General features: G+C 48.3%; 1 protein-coding gene across 4 annotated transcripts in view; it reads left to right on the top strand.

The window, feature by feature from the left end:
* LOC123928155 (maestro heat-like repeat-containing protein family member 7) overlaps positions 1–23,256 on the top strand; it is a 34,368-nt gene extending 11,112 nt beyond the window's left edge. For 2 of the 4 annotated variants that reach the window (XM_045983251.1, XM_045983253.1), the window contains 13 exons: positions 1,475–1,624; positions 3,619–3,773; positions 10,918–11,062; positions 11,549–11,721; positions 12,213–12,350; positions 12,449–12,563; positions 15,613–15,753; positions 16,307–16,483; positions 16,823–16,981; positions 17,904–18,005; positions 21,432–21,534; positions 22,133–22,192; positions 23,008–23,256. In XM_045983251.1, the coding sequence (XP_045839207.1) occupies positions 1,475–1,624; positions 3,619–3,773; positions 10,918–11,062; positions 11,549–11,721; positions 12,213–12,350; positions 12,449–12,563; positions 15,613–15,753; positions 16,307–16,483; positions 16,823–16,981; positions 17,904–18,005; positions 21,432–21,534; positions 22,133–22,192; positions 23,008–23,141 (1,752 nt within the window). In that variant the 3' untranslated portion in view covers positions 23,142–23,256. Of the gene's footprint in view, positions 1–1,474; positions 1,625–3,618; positions 3,774–10,917; positions 11,063–11,548; positions 11,722–12,212; positions 12,351–12,448; positions 12,564–15,612; positions 15,754–16,306; positions 16,484–16,822; positions 16,982–17,903; positions 18,006–18,911; positions 19,019–21,431; positions 21,535–22,132; positions 22,193–23,007 lie in introns of those variants that run through there. The other 2 variants (XR_006815630.1, XM_045983252.1) reach the window with 2 other exon arrangements.
* Positions 23,257–25,927: the final 2,671 nt, after the last annotated feature.

The raw sequence follows: 25,927 nt of genomic DNA, 5'->3' as shown, positions 1-25,927 counted from the left end.
TGTAGGGTGCCCGGATGGGGAGCGTCCAGAGGGGAGAGAAAGATGGCTGAGTAGTGATTACAGAGGGCCTGGCTGGGACCACAGAGGACTATCGCCCCCACACAGGGAACTGCCCCTAAGTTCAAGATGTCATGGACAGCATGCTGGAGGGATAAGGCCCACTGCCCTAGCTTCCCTTGAGTTGACTGAAGTTGGAGGGTCACTGAGAGAGTTTGTAAAATAGGGGCACAGTCAACCCCATCCCCCACCTGCAGACTGTGCTCCTGGCCCTTTACCTGTGGCCTAGCTTTAATTCTATTCATTCAGCAAAGGCGTATTGCTTGTCTTAGCAACGGTGTCTCCAAGCTTAGTCTACTTCAGCCATGGCAGTTAGATATCCAAGAATCCTTCTTCCTTCTTTCCCTCCCCTCACGTTCCACATCCAGTTCCATCCCCCGTCCGTCCATTGTCATCCTGAATGGGAAGAGATTTCATCCACTCTGCCCTGACGCCACCTGACGCAGCTCTTCTGACTCTGTCCACCATCAGTCTTGGGCCTCCTGCCGGTCTGTTTCTGACCGTGCTCCTCACCACACTATTTTCCACACTGTCCTCAGAGATTTCTCAAATGCACATATCATCCTATTATTCCCCTTCGAACTTTGCCCGGATTCTCCGTTGTTCTTATCCTAAAGGCCAGACTTCACACAGCCAGGGAGGCCCGGCCCGATGTGGCTCCTGCCCAGCAACCTCTCCTCATCTTGTCTGGATTCCCCTTCCCCACCCGGTCCAGGTTCCCTGCAGGGCACAGCGACTGGACTGAACTCTTCTCTCTCCAGGACTTTGCACAGTCTGTTCCCTGCCTGGAACTCTTTCCCCCATTTTCACCAAGTATGGACGTCAGAGGTACTTCTTCTAGGAAGACTCATCTAATCTTGCAAGTCTAGCTTCGGTGTCCCCACTATGTCCCTTACTGGCATTTCTCACATGGCACCATGAATATCTATTTACCTGCCCTGATCAGACAGTAATTTCCTTGAGGGCAAAGGCAGGGGGAGTCTTCTGTGTGGGCTTCCTCCCCAGCTCTCGGCATAGAACCAGGCACAGAGTCGGGACTCTCTTGTTTAAATGAATAAGCTTCCCTGGGGTGTGTAGATCCAGAGACACAAGGCACACCTGGTATAGACCACAGTAGTCACTATTTGCCTTGGAATGCTGTCAACTCACTACACATCAGAACTTTCCAAATGGGATCACCTAATTACATTCCAAACCCAAAATAGAAATGCCTTTTGCATTGTTCTCTGTATCGTGTTGTCTGGACCCTTGTTCTTACCTGCAGATCCTGGCCTCACACCGTAGAATAACCAGATACGGGCCAGGGGCATCTCCACTGGACCCAAGTTGACTGGTCTCTTTGGAGTCCGGGGGTTTTGTGCAGTCCCAGAGTGGAATGCTGGCATTGCAGAGACAGCTGTTGTTCCTCTTTCGTCAGTTCTTCCGGAAATACCTGACCCCTGAAGAGAGAGCAGATATGCTAATGGTGTCAATGGAGGCCATGACCAGTGCCAACAGGAAAGACGCCTTCGCGGCTTCCAAGATGCTGAAGATGATCCTGAAATACTCTATGCCAGAAATTGGGAAGGTACCAGCTCTGAAGGGCTTAATGGTTCAAGGTCAATTGAAGGATTCTTCCTCTCTTTTTTGGATCTTGTTCTGTTTTATTTCCTACTGGTTGGGGTTTAAAGAATTGAAATCCTGTAGCTCAGAGAAGAAAAAGTTAAATGAGGAGTTGTTTGCAATAGTGCGAAAGGCCCTTCCATGGGAAAGGATGCCTTTCCATGGGAAAAGATACCTCCCCATCTACCAGAAAGGGAAGAATAGAGTCAAATCTATAGCAGGAGACTACTGTGGGGTCCCAGGACCAAGAGAGAACTGTTATCCCTTCTATTTCCAAACAGTATGTTAGGTCTGTGGGTGCCTTCTTCATTCAGGCGGGAGAATGTACAGTCAAGACAGAGATCGGTCTATCAATCTATTGATCAATCTATCCATCTATCTATTGATCTATCAATCTATCTCATATATCTGTATTTCATATATACATATGAATTTATGAGACACTGACATGAATCAGAGATGGAATACAGGGGCTCTTTTGTCAGAGATGGGACTGGTTCTCCGTGAAATCAAGATAGCATAGTTTATCTTTGTCCCTTAATATCCCATTTTTAAAGGTCTTATGGATTGACAGATTCACTCTCATCTCATTGGCCTAACCCACTCCTCTATCTTGGTCATGACCTCTGTACAATAGGTCTATTTTATTATCTCAGGTCTTAGCCTTGCCACCCTCTCTGGCCTGGAGAGCCATCTGAATGCCTCAGAGCAGATCAGGAGTAAACTCTTTGAGCTGAAGGCCACCCCCCATGTCAACCACTGCAACCTCCCACTCAATGCCTGTATCCCCTTCTGGAACACTCCTGACTCTTGAGTAGCCAGACTTTCCTGAAAGCATTTTTGGGAAGCTCATGACCTTAAATGATAGCTCATTCTAATTTGTGAATCACTTTCATTATTAGAAAGTTCTACCTTATTGTGAGCTGAAATCTTCATCTCCACAGTTTCTAGTCCTTGGCCCAAGTTTGATTTTTTGGACTTATGCAGAAATCAATTAATATTCAGGTTTTATTAAAACTGGGTGCCATGCACTCTGCTAGCCCTCCTTGTTCACATGTTACTCTACCGAATTCTTACAGCAGGTCTGCAAGGAAGGACGGTTTTAAAATGGGGAAAAGGGGGTGCCTGGGTGGCTCAGTGGGTTAAAGCTCTGCCTTCAGCTCGGGTCATGATCCCAGAGTCCTGGGATCGAGCCCCGCATCGGGCTCTCTGCTCCACGGGGAGCCTGCTTCCTCCTCTCTCTCTCTGCCTGCCTCTCTGCCTAGTTGTGATTTCTCTCTGTCAAATAAATAAAATATTTTTTAAAAATGGGGAAAAGACTCAAGGAGGCTAAGAGCCTTAGTAACTGAAGTTTCTTGAACACTTCTTATGTAATAGACACTGTTCCAACCAATGTAGGTGTATTAGCCCAAAGCCACTGAGGTGGGTAAAGTTGTTCTCATTTTCTGTATGAGGAAGTAACGCACAGAGAGGATGAAAAACTTGCCCAAGGCCACACAACTGGTAAGCAAGGAAGTGAAGTTCAAATTCAGGCAGTGTGACTTCGGGGCCTGTGCTGTTCACCAGTAGGCACCCTGCTGAGTCCACATGGGTTATGGTAGACCATAAGGCCTGTGCCCTGGCCTTCCCCTTTAATAGGCTTGATGTCTCCTATCCCCACATCTCCGAATTACTCATCCCCAAACACTTGCTTCATTCCTCATGACATGGTTTCCAGGCATGACTTGAGTGACCCTTCCCTGCTGCTCTTTATTTTGTCTCTCTTAAAATATGGGGGACAGGAGACCCCCCAGCCACACAGGTGTGGTCGGACCAGAGTTGGGCACTGACGGCCGGGGACTGGTTTGCATTGATGTGCGAACATACACACACTTTATACGGAAGGTGCTTGGTTACGTGCCTCTTGATGAACTGGGGCTGGGTCCAGAATGTAACTTGCTCCTCCTTCCCCCACTTCAGGTGCCAGAAATCATCCAGTACATTTACCACAATGTGAACAACATCACTGAACCCACAGCCCAAGGGACCATAGAGAAGATCCTTTACCTGCTGGCCCAGACCTACACTGATGAAGTTATCTTGACACTATTTAAGACGGAGGATCAGTCACAAAGGTAGGTGACCATCAATTCCGCCCACCATCCATCGACAGTCTTCTAATTTGCTTACTCTTAAAATGTGCCCAATTTTCAATACAAGCAAGTTCCTTACTTATCTGGGGGCAGGGTGATTGTCAAAGTAATATGCGCTTATTGCAGCAAATTTGAAAGCATGCAAAATTTTGAAAAAGTAAAAAAAAAGTCATATTGGTTATCACCAAGTATAATTTATAATGTCTACCTTTTATTTATTTTTATTTCTTAAAGATTTATTTATTTGAGAGAGAGAGAGCATGCGTGAGTGGGGGGAGGGGCAGAAGGAGAGTGAAATAGAGAATCTCAGGCCGACTCCCCACTGAGTGCAGAGCCTGATGCAGGACTTGGTCCTGTGATCCTTAGATCATGACCTGAGCTGAAATAAGAGTTGGCCACTCGACTGAACCTCCCAGGCACTCCTAATTTAGCTACCTTTTAAAAAAAATTTTTTTTAAAGATTTATTTATTTATTTATTTCACAGAGTGTGAGAGAGATTACAAGTAGGCAGAGAGGCAGACAAAGAGAGAAGGGGGGAAGTGGGCTCCCTGCTGAGCAGAGAGCCTGATGCAGGGCTTGATCCCAAGACCCTGAGATCATGATCTCAGCCGAAGGCAGAGGCTTAACCCACTGAGCCACCCAGGCACCCTTGCCCTAATTTAATTGCAGCAAATGATGTTGAGCATGATTTCTTTTTTTTTTTTTTTTAAAGATTTTATTTATTTATTTGACAGAGAGAGATCACAAGCAGGCAGAGAGGCAGGCAGAGAGAGTGAGAGGGAAGCAGGCTCCTTGCCGCGCAGAGAGCCCGATGCGGGACTCGATCCCAGGACCCCGAGATCATGACCTGAGCCGAAGGCAGCGGCTTAAACCACTGAGCCACCCAGGCGCCCGAGCATGATTTCATGTGTTTACTTGCCATCCACATAACTTCTTTGTTCAAATATCCAAATCTCATACTCATTTCTTAATTGAGATGTTTGTCTTCTTATCATTGAGTTTTGACAGTCCTTTATATATTCTGGCTATAAGTCTTTTTGCCAGTTATATGATTTTCAAATATTTCTCTCATTTTGTGGATTATTTTTCATTCTCTTGAGTGTCTTCGGCAAAGTTCTAAATTTGATGGAGTCCATTTTATCTTTTTTTTTCCTGCTATGGATTGTGTTTAAGGTCACAAATTATCTCCCATGTTTTCTTCTGGGAGGTTTGTACTTTCATGTGTTATATGTAAGTGTGTGGTTCAGTTTTGGTTAATTTAGGTGTGAGGGGGGCGCCTGGGTGGCTCCGTGGGTTAAGCCTCTGCCTTCGGCTCAGGTCATGATCCTAGGGTTCTGGGATCGAGGCCCACATCGCGCTCTCTGCTCAGCAGGGAGCCTGCTTCCCCTTCTCTCTCTGCCTGCCTCTCTGCCTACTTGTGATCTCTGTCTGTCAAATAAATAAAGAAAATCTTAAAAAAAAATTAGGTGTGAGGATCCGAGTCTAGGTTCAGCTTATTGCATATAAATATGTGAATCTAGAGTGTCATTTTTTGGAAGTTTTTAAACTATGGATTCAATTTATTCAGCAGGCATAGGGCCATTCAGATTATCTATGTCCTCTTCAGTGAGTGTTGTTAGTTCATGTATTTCAAGGAATTGGTCTATTTCATCTAAGTTATCTTATTTATGATCAAGGAGTAGGTCATAGTATTCTTTCATTAACTTTGAATGTCACGAATGATTTCCCCTCTTTCATTACTGATATTGGTACTTTGTGTCTTCTCTTTGCTTTTTGGTCAGTCTGCTGACCAAAAGCAGTTTGCTAATGTTATGGATTATTTCTAACAATCAGCTTTTATTGATCTTTCCCTCTGTTGTTTTTCTGCTTCCATTTTATTTATTTCTGCTCTTGATTATTTCCTTTGTTCTGCTTGTTTTGAATTGAATTTGTTCATCTTTTTATAGTTTCTTAAGGTGGAAACGTAGATTACTGATTTGAGAACTTTTTCTTTTTTTCTTAAAGAGTATTTATTTGACAGGCAGATCACAACTAGGCAGAGAGGCAGGCAGAGAGAGGGGAGGAAGCAGGCTCCCCACTGAGCACAGAGCCCAATGTGGAGCTCGATCCCAGGACCCTAAGATCATGACCTGAACTGAAGGCAGAGGCTTAACCCACTGAGCCACCCAGGCGCCCTGATTTGAGAACTTTTTTAAAATAAACATCTTAATATGATGAATTTCCCTCTAAGCATAGCTTTAACTGCATCCAATAATTTTTGATATGTTGTATTTTCATTTTCATTCAGTTCAAATATCTTTTCTAAGATTCTATTTAGAAGTGTTGTTTAATTTACAAATACTTGGTAATTTTCCAGATATCTTTCTGCTATTGATTTCCAGTGTAAGTCCATTATGGCTAGAAAACATATTTTCTGTGATTTCTATTCTTTAAAATCTGCTAAGGTTGCTTTTATAGCTTAGAATGACCACATATATTTTGGTGAATGGTCCATATGTGTCCCAAAAGAATATGTATCCTCTTGTTGGGGGGAGTGTTCTATAAATTAGGTCAAATTGATTGATAGAATTGTTCAAGACTTTAATATCCTTGCTGATTTTGTCTACTTAGCCTATCAATTCCTGAGAAAGGAGTGTTGAAATCTCTATGTGTAATTATGGATTTGTCTATTTGTTCTTTCAGTCCTACCACTGTTTGCTTCATATATTTTGTTAGGTGTATACACATTAGGATTGCTACATCTTGATGAATTGACTTTTAACATTAGTTACTGTCCCTCTTCAAACTAGTAGTATTCATTGTCTTTTTTTTTTTTTAAAGATTTTATTTATTTGACAGACAGAGATCACAAGCAGGCAGAGAGGCAGACAGAGAGAGAGGAGGAAGCAGGCTCCCTGCCAAGCAGAGAGCCGGATGCGGGGCTCCATCCCAGGACCCTGAGATCATGACCTGAGCCGAAGGCAGAGGCTTTAACCCACTGAGCCACCCAGGCGCCCCAGTATTCATTGTCTTAAACTTTACTTTGTTTAACATTAATATGGCTAGTTTTTCTTTCCTTTGATTTGCCTTTGCATGGAATATCTTTTTTCAGTCTTTTATTATTTTATCTATAATGGATTTTTTGTATTCAGCATATAGTTGGGTCCTGTATTTTGATCTGATTTAACTATCTCTACCTTTCAGTTGGTATGTTTAGACAATTACTTTAAATGTAATTAATAATGTGGTTAGATTTTTTAAAGTTTTATTGAAATAGAGTTGACATATATCACTGTATGAATTTCAGTTGTACAATGTAATGGTTTGACTTACATATATTTTGAAATGATTACTGCAGTAAGTTTGGTTAGCATCATCATCTCGTACAGAAAAAAAAAGAGAAAGCAAAAAAAATTTTTTTTCCTTGTAATGAGAATGGATATATAGATAGGTTGGATTTAAGTCTACCACTTTATGGTTTGTTTTCAGTTTGTCTCCTCTGTGTTTTGTCCCAGTGTTCTGGATTTTAATGGGTCTTAGGATTCTTTTTTTTTTTTTTTAAAGATTTTATTTATTTATTTGACAGAGATCACAAGTAGGCAGAGAGGCAGGCAGAGACAGAGAGGAGGAAGCAGGCTCCCTGCCAAGCAGAGAGCCCGTCTCGATCCCACGACCCTGGGAACATGACCTGAGCCGAAGGCAGAGGCTTTAACCCACTGAGCCACCCAGGTGCCCCGGGTCTTAGATTCTTAACATGCTTAAATTTTCATAGTCTATGTAAAGTTGATATTTTACAACTTCAAGAAAATGTAGAAACTTTCAGCATACCAGTTCCTTTTCCTTTCCTACTTTGTCTCTCAGTTATGATATGTATTACATCTAGCACATTAAAGAAACACACCAAAAAATGTTACAATTTTTGCTTTTAATAATCATACTTATTTTTAAACTTGGGAGAAAAACAGTCCATTACATTTACCCCAATATTTACTATTCTTTTTGCTCTTCCTTCATTATTAAAGTTCCAAGTTTCCTTCTGATAACATTTCTCCTCAACTTGAAAAATTTCTTGTAGCTTGTCATTCAGAACAGGTCTACAGGTGACAAATTCCCTTAGTTTTTTCATCTGGGAATGTCTTTGTCTTACCTTAATTTCTAAAGAATATTTTTATTGGATATAGAATTCTCAGTTGATGGCTTTTTCCCCCCTTATCACTTTAAATATGTTATTCCATTGTCTTCTGGACTGTCTGGCCCCTGATGAGAAATCTGCGATAATTCAAACAACTTTTCTGATATGCAATGTGCTGTTTTTTTCCTGGCTGCTATCAAGGTTTTTTTTTTTTTCAATCTTGGCTTTCAGAAATTTGATTATGTTGTGTCAGGGCATGGTTCCTTTGAGCTTATCCTGTTTGAGCTTCACTGAACTTCCTGAGTCTGGTAATGTTTGTCTTACACCAAATTTGGGGGCATTTTAAACCATTATTTCTTCAGATAGAATTTCTGTACCAGTATCTTTCTTCTCTGAGATTCTAATGACATGAATATTAGACTTTTTTAAAAAAGATTTTATTTATTTATTTGACAGACAGAGATCATAAGTAGGCAGAGAAGCAGGCAGAGAGAGAGAGGAGGAAGCAGGCTCCCTGCTGAGCAGAGAGCCAGATGCGGGACTTGATTCCAGGACCCTGGGACCATGACCTGAGCCAAAGGCAGAGGCTTTAACCCACTGAACCACCCAGGCGCCCTGAATATTAAACTTTTGATGGTGTCTCACAACTACCTGAAACCCTGTTAATTTTTTTTTTCAGATTGTGTAATTTTTGTTAACATAGCTGCAAGTTCGCAAACTTTTTTCTCTATCATCTCCAATTTCCTATTGGTCCCAAACAGTTAATCTTTATTTCTGGTATTTTATTTTTCAGTTCTAAAATTTCCATTTCATACTGTTTTTTCTTAATAGCTTTTAATAGCTTTGCTGAGAACATCTATCTTTTCATTCATCCCAACAGTGTTCATCTTTACCTCATGGAGTATGTTTAAAATGTCTACATAAAGTCTTTATCTGAAAAAAAAATGTCTTCAGTTGCTAATTTCATCATCTTGGTAATCTCAGAATTGGCATCTGTTGATTATTTTTTTCCTTGAGAATTGATCACATTATCCTGTTCTTTGTATGTCAAGTAAATTTGGATTGTAGTCTGGACATTTTTAATATGAGGTTTTGAGGGGCGCCTGGGTGGCTCAGTGGGTTAAAGCCTCTGCCTTTGGCTCAGGTCATGATCTCAGGGTCCTGGGATCGAGCCCCGCATCGGGCTCTCTGCTTGGCAGGGAGCCTGCTTCCTCCTCTCTCTCTCTGCCTGCCTCTCTGCCTAGTTGTGATTTCTCTCTGTCAAATTAAAAAAAAAAAATGATGTTTTGAGGCTCTTGGTCTTTTTTTTTTTTTAAAGATTTTATTTATTTATTTGACAGACAGAGATCACAAGTAGAGAGAGAAGAGGAAGCAGGCTCCCTGCTGAGCAGAGAGCCCGATGTGGGGCTCCATCCCAGGACTCTGAGATCATGACCTGAGCCGAAGGCAGAGGCTTTAACCCACTGAGCCACCCAGATGCCCCTGAGGCTCTTGGTCTTATTAAATTCTCCTGAATATATTTTTTTAAACAATCAACCTGGTGTATGGGTTAGACTGCAGGTTCTGCCTCACCTTCTCTTGGATGTAATTTCAATGTCTATTAAGTCCTTAAAATCTTTTGCTATGCTACTTTGTTTTGGGTCTACACGTAGACCCTTGCTTCTCAAGGGTCATTTAGGTCCACCCTGTGCATGTGCAGCTCAGGAGTGATCCCAGGACTTATGTGTTGGCTCATTTACAGAATTAGGAATGCCTCTGTCTCTTGCTCTTTTCTCTTTGGATTTCTCCCACCTTCTGGCATCCAGGAACACCGTTTCCAAGTCCTCTATCTAGAAAGTTGAGTTTTCTCTTACAATTTACTGCTTGTGCCAATATAATTGTACAACTGGGTCCATGTTTAGGGCAGTAACAGGAGAACAGAGGTAGAGAGAAAAGGGATTTCTCCCTTCCACACACACACATACCCTCTGGGGCATAAGTTCCCTGTGTTCTTGCAGTTGCCACCTCCATTTCCACCCCAAAGTGGGCTTCTGGAGCCATCCTCAGGACAGGGTTGGGAGAGGAAAGAGACGAAGATTCTACCTATTCTCTCATAAAGTCACAAGTCCTAGGGTCCCGTTTTCCCAGACCTTCTGCCAGAATGAGAGAATTTTACTCAGATTTTGTGTCATGTGCCTGCTGCTTAGTTTAACACCAGGACAAGCTTCAGGTCAAAGTTGGGAGATAAAAGAGAAAAGAAATCTGGGAAACTCATCCAGTAAGAGCTGCTTTTTAAATTGTTGCTTTTTGGGGCACCTGGGTGGCTCAGTCGTTAAGTGTCTGCCTTTAGTTCAGGTCATGATCCCAGGACCCTGGGATCGAGCCCCGCATTGGGCTCCCTGCTCTTCAGGGGCCCTGCTTCTCCCTCCCCCACTCCCCCTGCTTGTGTGCCCTCTCTGGTTGTCTCTCTCTGTCAAATAAATAAAAATCTTTAAAAAATTGTTGCTTTCTTCCACAGTCCACCTGCTATTAATAATTTTCAAAAACACGTAGTTGGCTTTCATAACTGGCCAGTGGTTTTTAGCATCAGTCAGGGGAAGTGAGGGAAGGGAACGTGATTGGTCTCGGCCAGCACAGCACTGAAAGAAAATCATTTCTTTGTAAAGAGATTAAGAAAATTAAGAGAACCTTAATCTTAGGGAAATTAAGATTTTAATGTCTAATAAATACCAGGTAGGTAAGGAGAGCTTGGACAAGGCAATAGAGAGGACACCACAGGAGGCTCTTCTGACTGATCTGCAGCTTTGAAGTTGGCCTGAGAGATTCTCTGTTATCAGGCTCGCAGGTCAAGTGAACATCTCCGGGTTTAGCTCTGTGTGAGAAGATAGAGGATGGGGAGGTCTGGAGATGATGATAGTGAAAGGAGAAAAAGAGAAGGGCTAGAACACTGGGCAAAGGAGCTCAGAGTCCCTTTCCCTGGAAGCCCAGTGGAATCAATGGAAGGTGACCATGTTGGTGGTGTTCTGCCTCTACAGAGTGGTTCACAAGCCCTGGGAAATCCTGGCATCATTCCCCAAAGGCTATGAAGTGATCATGGAATTTCTGATGCAGAAACTGACTCCATACCAGAAATCAAAGGGCCGGGAGCCCAGCCACAGGATGGAGATCTCTCCGTTGATTGTATAGAGGGGCCCATGGAGGGGGCTGGGTGCTGGGTGGGGAGCCTCCTGGTGTCCTGCCCCATGCTGTCTTGAGCTCTTGGGGCCTCTCCCTTTTACATATCCATGTTTGGTTGAACATCCTAATGACAGAGTCTTCTGGTGGTTGGAGGGAGGGTTTTCTAGTTGTCTCTGCCTTATAGGGTGACAGGAGAACTGGCTTCTCAGTCTCCCTGAGTGAGTTTCGGTAAGACAAACACCCAGCACTGCCCTAACTCTCCAAGTCTATGAGAGAATAAAACAACCACCACAATGATGAGACTATTCTAACATTCTAGAAATTGCTCCTTATTTTCTTGGCTCCAAATAATTTAGTTTTGATTTGCTCTGGCAGCGTGGGCTTTTCTGGGCCAGGCCATCACGGTGATAGGTCATGGGCAGGGATTTCATGGGGACAGGACCTGAGACATAAAGACGATGATGTCCCTCCTCTCCTCCCCACCGTCAGGCCACCAGGGCCATCCAAGAGCTCCTGCTTGAACCGAGTCGGCGGATGGAGATTCATACCTTCTTCTCCTCCCTGTTTATGGCCTTGCTCTTCCGGATCTCCTTTCTCGTGCTTGAAGGGGACACGGACATCCAGGATGAGCAGCATATAACCGGATGGGTGGACCCTGTCAGGTAACTTTGGCCTCTGGGCCAGAGTTCCTAGTGACCGAGCTCCAGGACCCATCCAGCGGCCATGTCTCGTTATTCCCCTACTACTTGCCTGCCCTGGTCCCAGGCTGCTGGTTTGGGACACCCTTGTCACACCTCCCGTGTAGGGTACAGAGTGTGTTCCCCATACATCATTTCAACAAGTCTTACTGGACTTTTTAGAAAAGGCTCTTTATTTCTGACTTCCTGAGCTGATGCCAAGATTCTGTACCCAAGTGAAATAAAACAGCGCCTCTGAGCTCCACTCTCCACCTTCTGCGGGCTTTCTGCACCATCTCAGGGACCCCTACATCTCTCCTGACCTTGGTTTCTCATTTGGGAAATGTTAGCCCGGGTCTCTAAGGGCTGTGCCACTACCAGTGGTTCATGATTTGCATAGACAGGCAGGTGCAGGTGAGGGAGAGGAGCACAGATGGTGGGGAGGACTTCCGGTCTGCTTTCTGCCTTTTCTCCAGTTGCAGCATAGAGGCCCTGAAGACCCTGATGCTAAGTACTGGGTATGGAGACCACGTGTCTTATGTTCAGAAACTTGGGGGCTGGGAGCTGCTCACCAGTCCCGAAAGACACTATGAGGGGGTCACTCTGCTGGCCAGGTAGGCCTCACCCCTGTCCCTGGCCAGATGACCTCCCATCCTGTTGGCTCTCTCCTGAGGCCCAGGCCTGCTCCTGAGCTCTCTGCTCTCATCGGCAGGACCATGGTCATCAAGAACTGTTGGCACAACCGCCCCATCTTCAGTTTCATCATCAGCATGCTCCAAGACCTGAACTACACGAATCACTTAACAGCCTTCGTGTTCATGACCCAGGTGAGTGGTTCTTGGTGGGAGCAGGGCGGGTGAGAGTGGTTCCTCTGGAAGGCAGCTGTACCCAAGGAACACCTCCAGGGATGGCTGGTGGAGGAAAGGTGGCCTACTTCACTGTGGCTCCCTGTCCCACAGAAGGGCCGGGGGACACAGTTAATGACAGTTAAGTACCTGAGTCACAGACTTGGAAAGTATCTGGTGTAATTCCTCCTTGAATCTTAAGGCAGCTTCGCTCTGCCCCAACCTCATGGGAAGTCCTAGCTCTTTCCTTCAGCCACCTTGAACTTCATTAGCCTTTGAAATGAATCTTTACTCAGTATTACTGATTGACTCGATGTATTTCAGCCATTTGACAGAAAAAAAGGTGTAGAAAATTTAGAACATGTGAAAAAGAACTTTAAAAATTATAAAACCATTAATGGGCACAATACCCAGGGGAAACCACTTTTAGGTTTTGGCCTGTTTGGAGGGGGGCTTTGTGTGTGTGTATGTGTTTCTGTGTGTGTGTGTATTTCATATCTAACATCATTCTCTACTAATACTGTATCTTGCTCTCTTTAAGCATCTTCAAACATAAATTGTAACGGTAATGTAATATTTCATCACAAAGATGTTCTATAATTTATTGGACATTTTGTTTCTGGTTTTACTATTTACAATTTTACTATTTACTATTATAAATAACACTGTAGGGGACATCTCTGTGCAAAAGACTTTGCCCATATTCCAGATTATTTCTTTAAATGTTGACTATAAGTAGAAGCATTGATTGAAAAAATATGAATGTCTTCTAGGATTTTTTTACATTAATGCCAAATTACTTCCCAGTAAAATTGTACCAAATTATTCTTCCACCAGCAGTGTCTGGGAAAGTTTTGGGATTTGGGGGCTCACTGTAGCTTTAAGTAGGCTCCCTTCAAGATTCAAGCCACCTGATTTTTTTTTTTTAACATGGAGCAGAACTACATTAGACCATGACAGAAGACAATGCAGGGCTGATACTAGAATCCAAGCAGATATTGCCCTGACCTGGGTTGTAGGCCGTGGTCTTGCTGGAAGGTGCCCATGGCCGTGAGCAAGTACGCGTGCACTGGCAGGGGCTGCTGGTATATGCATTCAAGGATGTGTGTTGTGTTGGCAGAACCCCTGCTAGGGATGTGGGAATGTGGGCATAGGGTCCACAACTCTGCCTAGAAGAGGGTGCTTAGCTCAATGGGCCTCATGTCCCTAGGAAAGCTGTTTAAGTGCAGATTCCTGGGCCCTATCCCCAGAGCCGTGGATTTGGTGGCTCTGGAGCAAAGCCCAGAAGTCTTCGGTTTTCTGTCAACAGTCCAGTGGGTGTCACAGTGCAGGTTTTGAGGAACAGTGCAGGGTGCAAGCCCCGGGGCAGCGGGGAGCACGGCAAGACAGATGTCACGCTCTGTAGAGCAGTAGCTCTGACCTCTGGCTGCCTATTAGAATCCTCTGGGCAGCTTTAAAATATGCTAATCCCAAACCACAACTTCACCCCCTCTCCGGACGTCCTGCCTTGAGATTCTCCTTGGATTGGTCTGGGATGGAATCCAGGCATTGGTTTATTTTAGAAGTTCCCAAGTTTAGAGCTGCATTCTAGAAACACAGCTAGGATCGACGACCGCTCTAGAAGCTCCCCCAAACGCATAAAACCCAACTGAAGCAAGCGGGCGTGTGGATGGCAATTATTCGTCTGCCACCGTTACTGGATTTGCATGCTGAGGAGCTTGGAGGGAGGCTTTGGCAGGCGGGGGAGAAGGCTGGGACCCCACCAAAGGAGATGGGGGAGCCTCGCTCCGAGCTGTTAACCAGAGAGCCAGTTTTAAAGTGGAGAACCAATGGGGTTTTATGTAGCAGCTAAGACAGCTGAGCACAACCTATAAACAAGAGACAGGAGCAGAAAAAGCTTTCTAATATTTCACAGCCCCTTGCAACTTCCCTGTTTCCTTACCCTCGGATGACCCCGAGTAGAAACACTGAAAACAGGGCCATGTACTTTCCTTCAGGGCTCTCAAGGAACAGGGGAGTTCACTGACTCTGATTTTCACGGCACCTCTGAAAAAGATGTTAATATCTCTGTTTTGTAGAGGATGAAACTGAAGCTCAGAGTTTGAGAACCTCGCTGGGCTAGCGCATAAATTACGCGGGTCCCCCGGGGCTGTCAATCAAAGACAGGTGGAAATGCCGCTGTGTCCGTGGAAACCTTTTTGCCAGTAGAATCGCACCCACAAACACAGACATTCTTTTGTTCGTGTATGCACACACACAAAAGCAAGTTCCTCTGGTTTAAATGTATCTGATTTGCTTTTTTGTCTTTCAAAATTTTTATTTCAAATAAAGAGACCCACATAAATTTTACATAAATATATAAATGAAATCCCGTGGGCTATTTTTTTTTAATTAAAGCCTTTAGAAAAAATCTTTCCCATTTTTGCCTCTCTCCCTTCTCCTGTATCATTTCTACCTGCCACCTCTTCCTCTCCAAGGCATTTCAGAGGCAAGTAACCAAATATGTACCCTTCCATATTTTTCTCCATGGTCAAATAAGCTATACACAGCTATGGATCAATATCTGGGTGCATTTCTTACTTTTCTTCTCTACAGCTCCCCTCATCAAAGATGCCTGAGGAAAACCTGTAGAATGGATGAATGACTTCTGGAATGATGGAGTGCGAAGTTATCTCTCAAATACGCTTTGGCCTCTTTACCTGTCCTTCCAAATCCTTAAGAACATCTCTCCTTTTTTTTTTAGATTATTTATTTATTTATTTGAGAGAGAGAGAGAGAGAGAGAGAGCATGAGAAGGAAGAAGGTCAGAGAGAGAAGCAGACTCCCCATGGAGCTGGGAGCCCGATGCGGGACTCGATCCCAGGACTCTGGGATCATGACCTGAGCCGAAGGCAGTCACCCAACCAACTGAGCCACGCAGGCGCCCCAGGAACATTTCTTTATAAATCAATAGTAACCTAGATTCAAGGACACAGGGGAATTTTTGTTCTCCTTGCCCATCATTTCCGTTTTCTTGGTTTTCTTTTGCCAGTTGCTTCGGTGCCCAGGGGTGGCGGCCACAGCAAATGAAGCCATCATCCGCATCTTGGCAGACTGGTTCCAATATGAGGAGCCCGCCACTGTGAAGCTCTTGCTGCGGATGGTGGTGATCTTTGCGAAGCACAGGAACATGGTAAGATGGAGCGGGGGTCAAGGCTATACTCTCAAGAGATCTTGTCACCCAGAGAAGCAAGCGAAAGGCCCGGAGTTCCAGTGTGTCATTATAGATGAGGTGGACCACACTTGGGACCGGGTGGAGGGAACCCTCTTGAAGCTAGCCCTGGATACAGGGGTCGAGGACCTGAGCCATTCATGCTCAAAAGAGGAGGTTTTTCCACGGGTCATTTCAGAGTTAAGGCCAAGCCAATTGCAAGAGCCCAGGCCATCCCGGTGTCCCAGGGACCAGGGACGCTAAGAGCAATGGAGCTGAGAACTTCTGGGTATAGTGGGAGGAGGGCTCTCTTCTGCCTTCTCCCCTTTTCCCATGAGGACAGAAGTCCTCCTGGGCAGCTCCCTCTGATGGCCACCCATTTACCAGCCCCGTCCCCGTCCCAGGATGAAACGGGGTAGAGTGTCGCAGTTCTGGCTTTCATTTGTGGAGCCTCTTGAATAGAAATGCAAGTCCCTTGACGTGGCAAGAGTCGTTCCCTGGACGCCTCCTTTCCTGAGCAGCCGTCACTCTGCAGGTGCGACAGCTCCGTGTCCTCCAGCCCTACGTGCTGAACTGCTGCTACTCCCTGGACAGTGACATCGTCACGGAGACGTTCGAGGTGCTCAAGCGTCTTACACAGCTCCTCAGTTGGCGGCAGCACGCCTCCTTCTTCGTTCAGCTCTCCTTCACGCTTGGGCCCTTCTTTGAGGAGGTGAAGCCCTTAGCGGGGTCATTTCCCTTCTCTGGGCGTCCAAGGGAGTCGGGCAGAATTATCCGGAAAGGCCCCGGTCGCCTGAATGGGAGGCTGTTCTGGAAAGGTCTGCTCGTGTATGTCCTTATGGGTAATGGCTGTGAAAGGCAGGAGATGTATCCAGAGCGGACAGCAGTAACCAGGGAGAACGGGGATGTGGTAGGATCACAGCAGATCGCCGGGGAAGGGAGTGTGCATGGCAGCGTGCACTGGGAGCAGGATCTCGGGGGCCACCTGTCCCCACTGGGTGGACACAATTGGAGGTGTCTTCTCTGTATCTGTGTGCGTCTTCTCCCCAAGGAGTCAGAGCACCTGCGCCTGATGGCCTTTGAGACCTACGGGGCTCTCTTGACTAAGGTCAAGAGGAGAGTGCTTGTCTTCCCCTTGAAGCACCAGGTCCTCAACTTGATAGTCCCCCTCGTGCTCCACCTGGAGGATGTGAATGTCAGCGTGGTTCAGGTGAGAGGCCGTCCTGGAGCCCGGTCTTCTGTCGCCGGGTCACGGGAGGTAGATGCTAACAGGTGTTAAGCGCTAAGGAAGGGGCTGTAGTGAAATTGAAAGATGCTGGAGGGGTCGCTTTGTCTCTGACCTTGGAGAGACGCAGGGGGGGTCCAGGTGTGACCAGATGCTTGCACCAGGGGTTTCTCTCCCTCCCGGCTCTCTCCAGCTGGCCACCAGCACACCATGGAATGCCCTGGGTGGGAAGACTCCAAGGGGGGAAATGGTAGCATCTGGCACAGTGTCTCTCTCCGGTTCTCTGCCCTTGGTATCATGGCCTTCCCTCCAAGTTGCTCCCTGCATACTCCCTTGCACTGAATTGAGAACACCCCCCCCCCACCACCACCAACAACAACAGCACAGAGGTTCCCATGAGGCAGGACAGAGAGCCTGGCATTGGTCCATGTTTTGGGGGGCCAGGGATGTGAATGGCAGCTGGGGAAAGTTGAAAAGTGGATGATGTGGTAACAGGATGCTGGGTTTCCAGATGAGGCCACTTTGCCATGGCAAGGCCTCTGTTGGGCACAGGTGCGAAGCTGCTGCGAGACTTTGGGGAAATCTGTTTCAGAGTCCGTTTTGAGGTGTGGGAAGCCATGCTGTGGGTGCACGAGGCTGGGACATGGAAATTTTCCATGCAGCTGGGAAAGTCATTACAAGCAGGCACCTTGACCTTCTCGTTAGTGGGAAACAGTTGTAGGCACAGCCAAGCTGCCTAGAGGACCCTGCCTCTCTCTGCACCCCTAGGTCCATCTGGGTTCACTGGAGTCTTCCCTCCCTCCAGGACTAGACTCATTGCCACCTGTCTCCCCTCCTCGTGCCCTTCTGTGTCTTCTCCCAGCCCTGTCCCCATAGCTCCTCATGCTGGGCCTTCCTGTCTCTCCAGGTCTGCCGGCCTGCGCTCTGCCGCACGGCTGCCATACTGGGCTGGTCAAGGCTCAAAGCGATTTTTGCCGAGAAAGACGTATGGACTATCCTCAGAGCCCTGGTAAGGCAGCAGCTCCCTCACCATTCTGCTCCACTCAGGGAGGATGGGGTGGCAGGCAGTCTGTTTCCTGAGCTGTCTGGGGTTTGCTACAGTCCAACAATGAGGGGCTCAGTGAGCACCTGCTTTGTGCCCAGCACCTGGCCATGGTTTCTGCCCTCCCATTGCTCCCTGTCTAAGTTGGGGAACTCGACACCCAACTAGACAAATTCAGAATACTGTGGTGAGAACTAAAACAGAGGAACGTACTTCATAGCACAAAGGAGGGACAGACCACAGCGCAGTCTGGGAGTTGAAGGAAGGCTTCCTGGAGGAGATGTCATGTGTGAAGAAGGGAAATGAAAAGCAGGATATCATGTAGGCAAAGAGAAGGCATCAGGAGTGCAGGCTGAGGTGCTGCTGCACCCAGAGCTCAGAGCAAAGCCCTCACTATGTTCCAGGGCATTTGCATAGGTCATTTTCTGTAATTTGATTCTGAGAAATAAGGGCAGAAGAGCCCGGCATTGGGGGAGCTATCAGTGGCTTGGAATCAGGCGAGCACGGGCAGAAAACTCAAATGCCTACAAGGCCATGAAGAGAACACTAATCAGACAAACAGACTGGGTGGCCCTGGAAGGGAATCGAAGACCTTGGGGTCCAGTGAAGGCAGTGCCTCTCAGCATGGTCAGACACCGCACAACCTTGTCCTAGTACATTCTCAGTAACTCCTCCTCTACTCTTCTGAAATGAAATTCACATATATCCCGAAATGAATAGAGTGCCCTGACTCCAAAGGAGAAATGAACATAATTTTAAATCAAATAATGTGTAAGTATGCATGTAACGCAATGTAACACAAATGACATAACTACATGACATGACGTGCTATAACATGACATAACGGAATGTGACATTGTATCACATGAATAGGAGATGGGAGGACCTGGGACCCGTTCCTCTGGAGGACACGATGAAGTGGTTGACTCCTTGACCATCTCTGTGAAACCTTTGACTTGACCTCTTACAAATGTGGAATGGTACTGCGCTGCTGTTCTGGGGACTCCAATGCCAGGAGAAGTGTGGCCCTTGGTGGTGGGACTTCCAGAACGATGGACAATGTTTGGTGAAAGGCTACACGCAATGAAGTGCAGTCTATCTTTGCTTCATATTGTAGATGCATCTCCAGGAAACCCAGTGTGTGTTTGAAATGTGAAAAAAATATTCTGTGTCTATATAAGAGACAGGGTCAGGTTCTGGGCCCAGATAATTAGAGGGGGTAGAGCTCAATGGTAGAGCATTTGACTGCAGATAATTAGAAATAGAGTTTTTGCTACAAATATGCAGTGGGACATTAGAAATTAGGGTACTCCTCTCATCGTTTTGCCCACCAAAACATCCGCCCAGTTCTATAATTCCCCTGGGACGGTACAGTCCCTAGCTGAGAGGACCTATTGAGAACCAACCTAAAAAAGAAAGAAAAAGAAAGAAAGAAAGAAAGAAAGAAAGAAAGAAAGAAAGAAAGAAAACCAACCTATTGGGTCTATGATATAGAGTGGGCTCAGTGTTGCTTGATTTTCCACTTTGTTAAGACAAGCAGGAGATCCTGATTTTAGGTGAAATTTGCCACATTTTCTTGGCAAATAATTTACAATGTTTATGTGGAGCAAATGAAAAAATCTGCAGGCCGGTTTTGGCTCAGGAACTGGAGGTGTGCAGTCTTGGCATGGGAAGCAGGAAGCAGGAGCTGGGGCTGTACTGTGCAGTGAGGCCTTGGCACGATAAGGAGCAGGACTTCACGCTATAGGCAACAGGGAGCCACTGAAGTGCTCTAAGCAAGCGGTACCATGGGTAGAGAGCTGTGTGCTTTAGACAGATCAGCTGTTGCAGACTGGAGGATAAGTTCACATGGGACAGGACTGGGGTCCGTGGTTGAGAGGATCCAAGGGGAGAAGATGAGGTCATGAAGTCAAAGACATGAAGGGATTAGCCAGGACTGGAGAGCTAATTGGTGTGGAGTGTGAAGGTAAAGGTCGGCTGTTGGGTTTCTGACTTGGGCGAATGCTATGCTGGTGTCGCAGACTGGGGTCAGGTATACAGAGGAAGGAGCAGGGGTGGAGAGGAAGATAGTGGCTTGATTTTGTCCGTGTCAAGTTTGTAGAGCTTGGGAGATCTATCCCACTGGAAATAGATATGATCACCGAATCACTGAGGCTTGGAGAACAGAGCCGCACTAGAGATATGGATATGTGGACCCTGAGCTCAGGGGAATTGCTTAGCGGGAGAAGCGTATGGTTTGACATCAGGATCCCAGGAAACCTCAGTTCCAAGTTTCCCATGAAGGAGACCAGGAAAGGAAACCAGGCCAAGAAACAGAAGGAGAACAAGAAGAGAGGAGGGTGGTGGTCCCTTAGGCAGAAGACAGTTTCAGGAAGTGGTGAGAGGTCGGCGGCGGGTGGTGACTGTAGCAGAAATGGACATGTGTGTTGGCTTTGGACCATGGAAGCCAGGTCTGGACCAGTGGGGTGGTGCAAGGAGGCCAGGGTGCCAGAATCCAAGGGTTTCTCAGGGTAACCTCAAACCTGGCGGAGATGAGCAGTGGGTGGGGTTCTGTCTTAACACCCCTTTCAACTGGAGCAGTCCCCCTTCTGTTGGTTCAGAACCTGAGGTTTCCAGTTAGGATTTTTTATTTGAAGAAGAGTTGTGCTACCAAAAAGGTTTGGCAAACCATGGGTGTAGCCTCCTCATTTGAGAACTCGGGCTGCAGTGTAAAGGGGGAGTAGGAGAGTCACTGGGAAGGACGCATAGGGGATGGGATTAGGTATTTGCAAAAGGCAGAACATGTCATCCCCCAGAACCTTCAAGGGAGGGCGTCTGGATGAACGCGGAAGTGGGTGCCTGCCTAGACAGGGAAAGGAAGGTATTAAAACACTTAATTACATGTGGCCATGCTAGGCTCTGTTTAAATAGAAGGGTGTAGATATAATTGATTCTATTGTAGCCTAGAGCAGATGACCTTGAGATGAAAGATTTTAAGCCAAGACGTACATAAACAATATTGGAACAACTGGGTTCACTCCCCTATGGTTGGGAGTAGGAGGAATGTGTGAGAGAACGATTGGGGTAAATCTTTTGGAAAGAGGTCCCCCTGTCAATCCAGGAAGACTTCATGGGGGAAATAAGACTTCAGGAGCTCCTAACCCTTTCAGGTTGGGAGGGGATGGGTGATGTTGGATTTTTAAAAATAATTTCTTTTTTTAAGTCATCTCTATACTTAATGGGGGCTCAAACTCATGACCCCAAGATCAACAGTTGCATGCTCCCCCAGTGAACCAGCTAGGCACCTCTAGAACATTCCAATCAAGTTTTGCACTGAGAGGATGTCTCCGGACTGTGTGAAGGGGGCAGAACTGGCAGTGGGCACGCTACCTAAACCAGCTCGTCTTCCTACAGCTGAAGCAGAAGGCAAACGAGGCCCCCTGGTTTCTGAAGCAGTGTCTGGCCTTGTTCAAGAGCCCACAGGCCTCCATCCGCCAGACAGCAGTACGGTTTGCAGGTACCCTTCTCTCTTCTTGGAGCCACTGTGTCCTTGTCCCGGCGTCCTTCAAGCAGCCTGAGGACTTGGGGCACGAGGGTATAAGGGCCCGAGCTCACCCTGGAGGGTGGAGGGGCTCCCTGTGCAGCCCCCAGGACCGTTCTGGCAACAGTCCACATACTCCCCACCCATCCCTTCTGCCTCTCCTCTTCCTCCCCCTGCAGCAGGCTCCTGGGTGGGTTGGGTGACCTTTCCTACGGCAGAATGGGCCACATCCTGGCCGGCCAGGCCAGCAAGGCTCCCAAGGGGCAGGGCATCAGGGTGTGGGTCCTGCTCTGCTATGATGCTCGGAGGCTGATGAGGACTGCTTCCTGTCACCCCAAGGAAAAGTGTCCTTAGAGCCGAGGCGTCGCCTCCCCCTCCCCCCAGTCCCATTTGCCGATGACCCTCAGAGGAACAGGGGAATTAATTTCCCCTTGTGCGAAAAGTCTGGACAATGCCAGTTAGGGGGAGCGAGAGAAAAAAGGAGGGGTTTGTTTTGGGAGGAAACAGAAGAGCAGGTCCAGCCGGGGTCCTGTGGTCCTTTGTGGGCCCTGAGGTACTCTGTGCGCTCCTGTAGGCCAGATCATCCAAACCCTCGACAGGAAAGAGGTCGGTGATATCGAGGACGTATACGCAGGTGAGTGGGAACCCAGACGCAGCTCCTTGCAGCTTTTCAGGGCACCAGTGTTGGCGGGGAAGTCTCAGAAATGAGGGAAAATGGGCACGTGGCAGGCAAAAATGATCCCTGGAAAGAATGAAGAGGGAGGCTCGCCTTTAAGGCCTCTGGCTTTGGGGCATCAGCCAGAGTCCCCTGCCCCTCATGTTCCATCACTGACTGACCCTCACCCCCGCTGAACTCCAAGCTGTTCAGCAGCCAGAACCGTTGCTGGAACTCTCGAGAGGAGGGCCATCCAACTTTTTCTCACCTGGGGAACACAGGGGTTCCCAGCCCTTCCCAGCTATTGTCCACGTCTTCTCTGCCCATCCCTCCAAGACCTGCCACCCCTCCCACCCCCCAACGCCCTGCTCGTCCCTTTTCCTCTGTCTTGTCTCAAGCACCCTATCCCCGCACGGCTGCGTCCCCAGCTGCCACCCAAATCTCTGGCTGTAGCTCTCTGTAAAGTCAGAGGACTTTGCTCATAGCTATTCTCTGGAAAAGAGGAGGGCAGAGGGGGCAGGAGGGCATTGGTGGAGGGGGCCGAGAAGGTTGGTTGTGGAGGCAGGACAAGAACAAGCTGGCCTCACGTCTCCCTGAGCCTGGAGCAAGTATGTCCCCCTGCTTGTGACTGAGCAGGGTGGCCTTCTGGCGGGGATCCTCACTCATATTTTAAAAGCCGCCAGTCCCCGTCCCGCTGCACTGCCCCTGTCTGCCAGCCGTGAGGGGCCCAGACGTGGCGCCCAGCCCAGCAGCCTGACTTTGTTCCAAGCACCTTAGCAGTCTCCATGTTGCAGCCCTAAGGTCCATGCGGGAAGACCCCGACCCCATGGTCAGCTGCCTCGCCACTCAGACCCTCTACATCCTGGAAGCCAAGGAGAAGCAGCTGACCAACACCCCTACCTCCTGCTTCTGCAGCAGGAGGCCTTGAAAGGGCCACTCCTGAGCCTGCGTCCTTGGACCTGGCCAGGGCGGCTGTGACGGTGACAACCACGACAGGGGGGCCTGGCTCCCGAGCCCCACCCGAGAAGTGGCCGTGTGTCCCCGCAGACCCTTTGTAATAAAAGGAAGAAGCATGAACTTCTGTGGAGTTGGTGTCTCCTGGCCTTTCCACTTTGTTCTGCGGGGCAGACCATTCGCCGTGGGCTGCCTCCTTGGCGGCGACCATCCGGTCCAGGCTGGCCTCTCCCAGCTCCGCGGCCCCCACCATGCCCTTCGCCCACGTGGCCCGGTGATGGGAGGCTGGAGCGTGGAGACACTGGCCATCAGCTTGAACTGCAGACTGGGAGGAAAGGGCATGCTGGGACACGGGAGGTGTTCTAGACCTCAGTGGCGCTGGGCGGGTTCCCGGTGGCGAGCACGGAGTCCACTCTGGCAGCTTGAAGCAAGGCGGAGATTGACAGGAGGGCGTTAGTCAGCTCATAAAATATCCCGGGAGATCAGAGAGTTTGGATACCACGCGTCAGGAACAGGGCAGTTCTGCAAAAACGCCCGTGTGGTTGTCCCTTTGCACAGCCGAGACCACGGCCCGGGTGACAGCATTTGGGCAGGGACATCAGAAACTCGGTCCCGTGTGTCCGGAGAGCCAGAGGCTTACTCCTCCCATTCCTGCGGCTGAGCTGGGAGCCCACTCTCTCCCAGGGCTCCTGTGGGAATCCGTCTAACCCGGGGGCCCTCGGACAGTCCTGGAAGTTTACCCTCAGGTCTACGCAGGCTCAATTGCTACCCCAACGCCCCCATGCCCATCCCCAGCGGCCTTTGGAGTCAGCCAGGCCCCAAAGCTTGGGGGACAGGGACAGTAATCAAAGTCCTAAAAGGTAAAATGGTCAAACCTGCTCTGACTTGGGACCAAGCAAGGGCCACGGTGAAGCAGATGCTCTGGCTCACTTGGGCTCTTGTCCTGCAGTGCCCAGTCCCTGTCGCCTGCATCCAAGCCCCAGGAACGTGTGGAGTCCTCCCCTCGCTCATTCTCTCCGCCCCCACACGCCTCCCTTTCCGGGGCGGCCACGATCCTCCCAGCGTTATGTCCACTGGGGGCCGCGGCCAGCGTCTCTTGGACCCGCACACATGCACCTCACGGGAGGTGGTACTCAAGCCCACACGGAGGTCTGCATTGACTGGAAGCCGCTGCTCACACACTCCCCTCGGCCCGGTCTCTGGCAGCAGCTGGGGGCCTCACCATGGAAGTGAGTGGGGAAGAGCACAGGACAGTGGTGGGCGCATGTTCCCTTCCCTGCCCTCCGAAGCACAACCAGGTCACTATGTCGGGATTGGACCCACTTCGGAGACTGTTCTGGCTCCCCCCCACAGATCACCCCGCTCATGTTGGTCAAACCAAGTTTAAGAGGCACAATGGGAAGAGACCACGGAGGGGAAGGAATCTCTGTCCTGGAAGGAACATGGCCGAGTCTGCTGTCTTCTCTGGGCCTCTGTTCCTCTCATCTGTAAACTGAGGGGGTTGGGAAAAACCATCTTTGATGATGCCACCCAGGTTGACAGTGAAATGACTCCCATCAGATTCTGAGAGGGGCTATTACAGTCTAATTTCTCTCCTTCACACTGTGCTGTTTCTAAATTTCCCGTAATAAGCAGATATCACTGTGATAATTTGGGGAAAAAACCAAATCCCACAAAAGAACAAAAGAACAAGGTCCTTTAACCCGGTGTTCCTGCCTCCCTACCCCTCAGGGCTTTGGCATCTTCAAGACACAGGGTGACCTGAGTTTGGAAAAACCTACCTTCTCTGGCAAACCTGAGAGGCAAGGGGAGGGGCACCAGGGGTAGAACCAGCCGGCTGGAGTGCAGCCCAGGGCCCTGCTCCTGACAAGGTCAACAGCTCCTGGGACACTATTTTCTGGTTTTTACTCACACCCCCCACAGGCCTGCGGCTGGCCACGCCCAACCGTCACTTCTCACGGTCAGCCATGGGCTCTGTCCCGTAGGGTGGGATCCTATGTAAAAGAAGGGCCTGTGGGGAGCAGGCGTGGGACCAGACCAGGCGGGAGGGTGGGGCAGGGAGAGGGGCATGGGTAAGGCTCAGTCAGCCAAAAACAGCCGCCCTCAGAAGCCACCCCTGCTTCCCAGGACAGGGAAGCTTCAGCACCTGCTGGAGGGCCTCGGGGGGGATTAGGGCAACTCCGCCCACCTGTGTCCCCCTCTGCGGCTCAGGGCCCCATTTCAGTTGCTAAGACCCTTCTGTTTGAGGACCAGGAGCCTCTTGGGTGGACACTCCCTCAGAGGCCTCCCATCTCCAGCCCACGATGGTCTGCCTCCCGGATCTCACAGGCTGGGTCACCTGTCCACAGCCAAGAGCCGTAGGTCTAGCTAAACAGCAATGACTGTGCAGGCCGACAGTGAAACTTGGTGTCATATTTGGAAAACACAGCAGAGAGAGACCCTATTGTCTTCACATTACAAAAATCAGGAAGTAAATGCTTTCAAGGTGGTCCTGGCTGGTGATGATCCCCCGGAGGCCACGATGCCCAGGGATGGGCCGGAATCTCTGGGAGCTGGGGACGTGAGCTGGGGTTACCGAAAGGGAGGGTGACAGCTTCCCTACAGGAAAACTTCGTTGAGCTATTTAGTGACATTTCACAACTCACCGCCCCCAGACATGCCCGGTCTTTCCTTCCCTCACTCATGCACTAGTTCAGTGTCTGCTCAGACCCTGAGGGGATACGGAACTAGCCAGAATAAAACCATTAGTCTAAAGAACAA

This window comes from Meles meles, chromosome 17, assembly GCF_922984935.1.
Source record: "Meles meles chromosome 17, mMelMel3.1 paternal haplotype, whole genome shotgun sequence".
Classification (NCBI taxonomy): domain Eukaryota; kingdom Metazoa; phylum Chordata; class Mammalia; order Carnivora; family Mustelidae; genus Meles; species Meles meles.
Note: the sequence above shows the minus strand (reverse complement) of the source record. Positions and strands in the feature narration are given on the sequence as shown.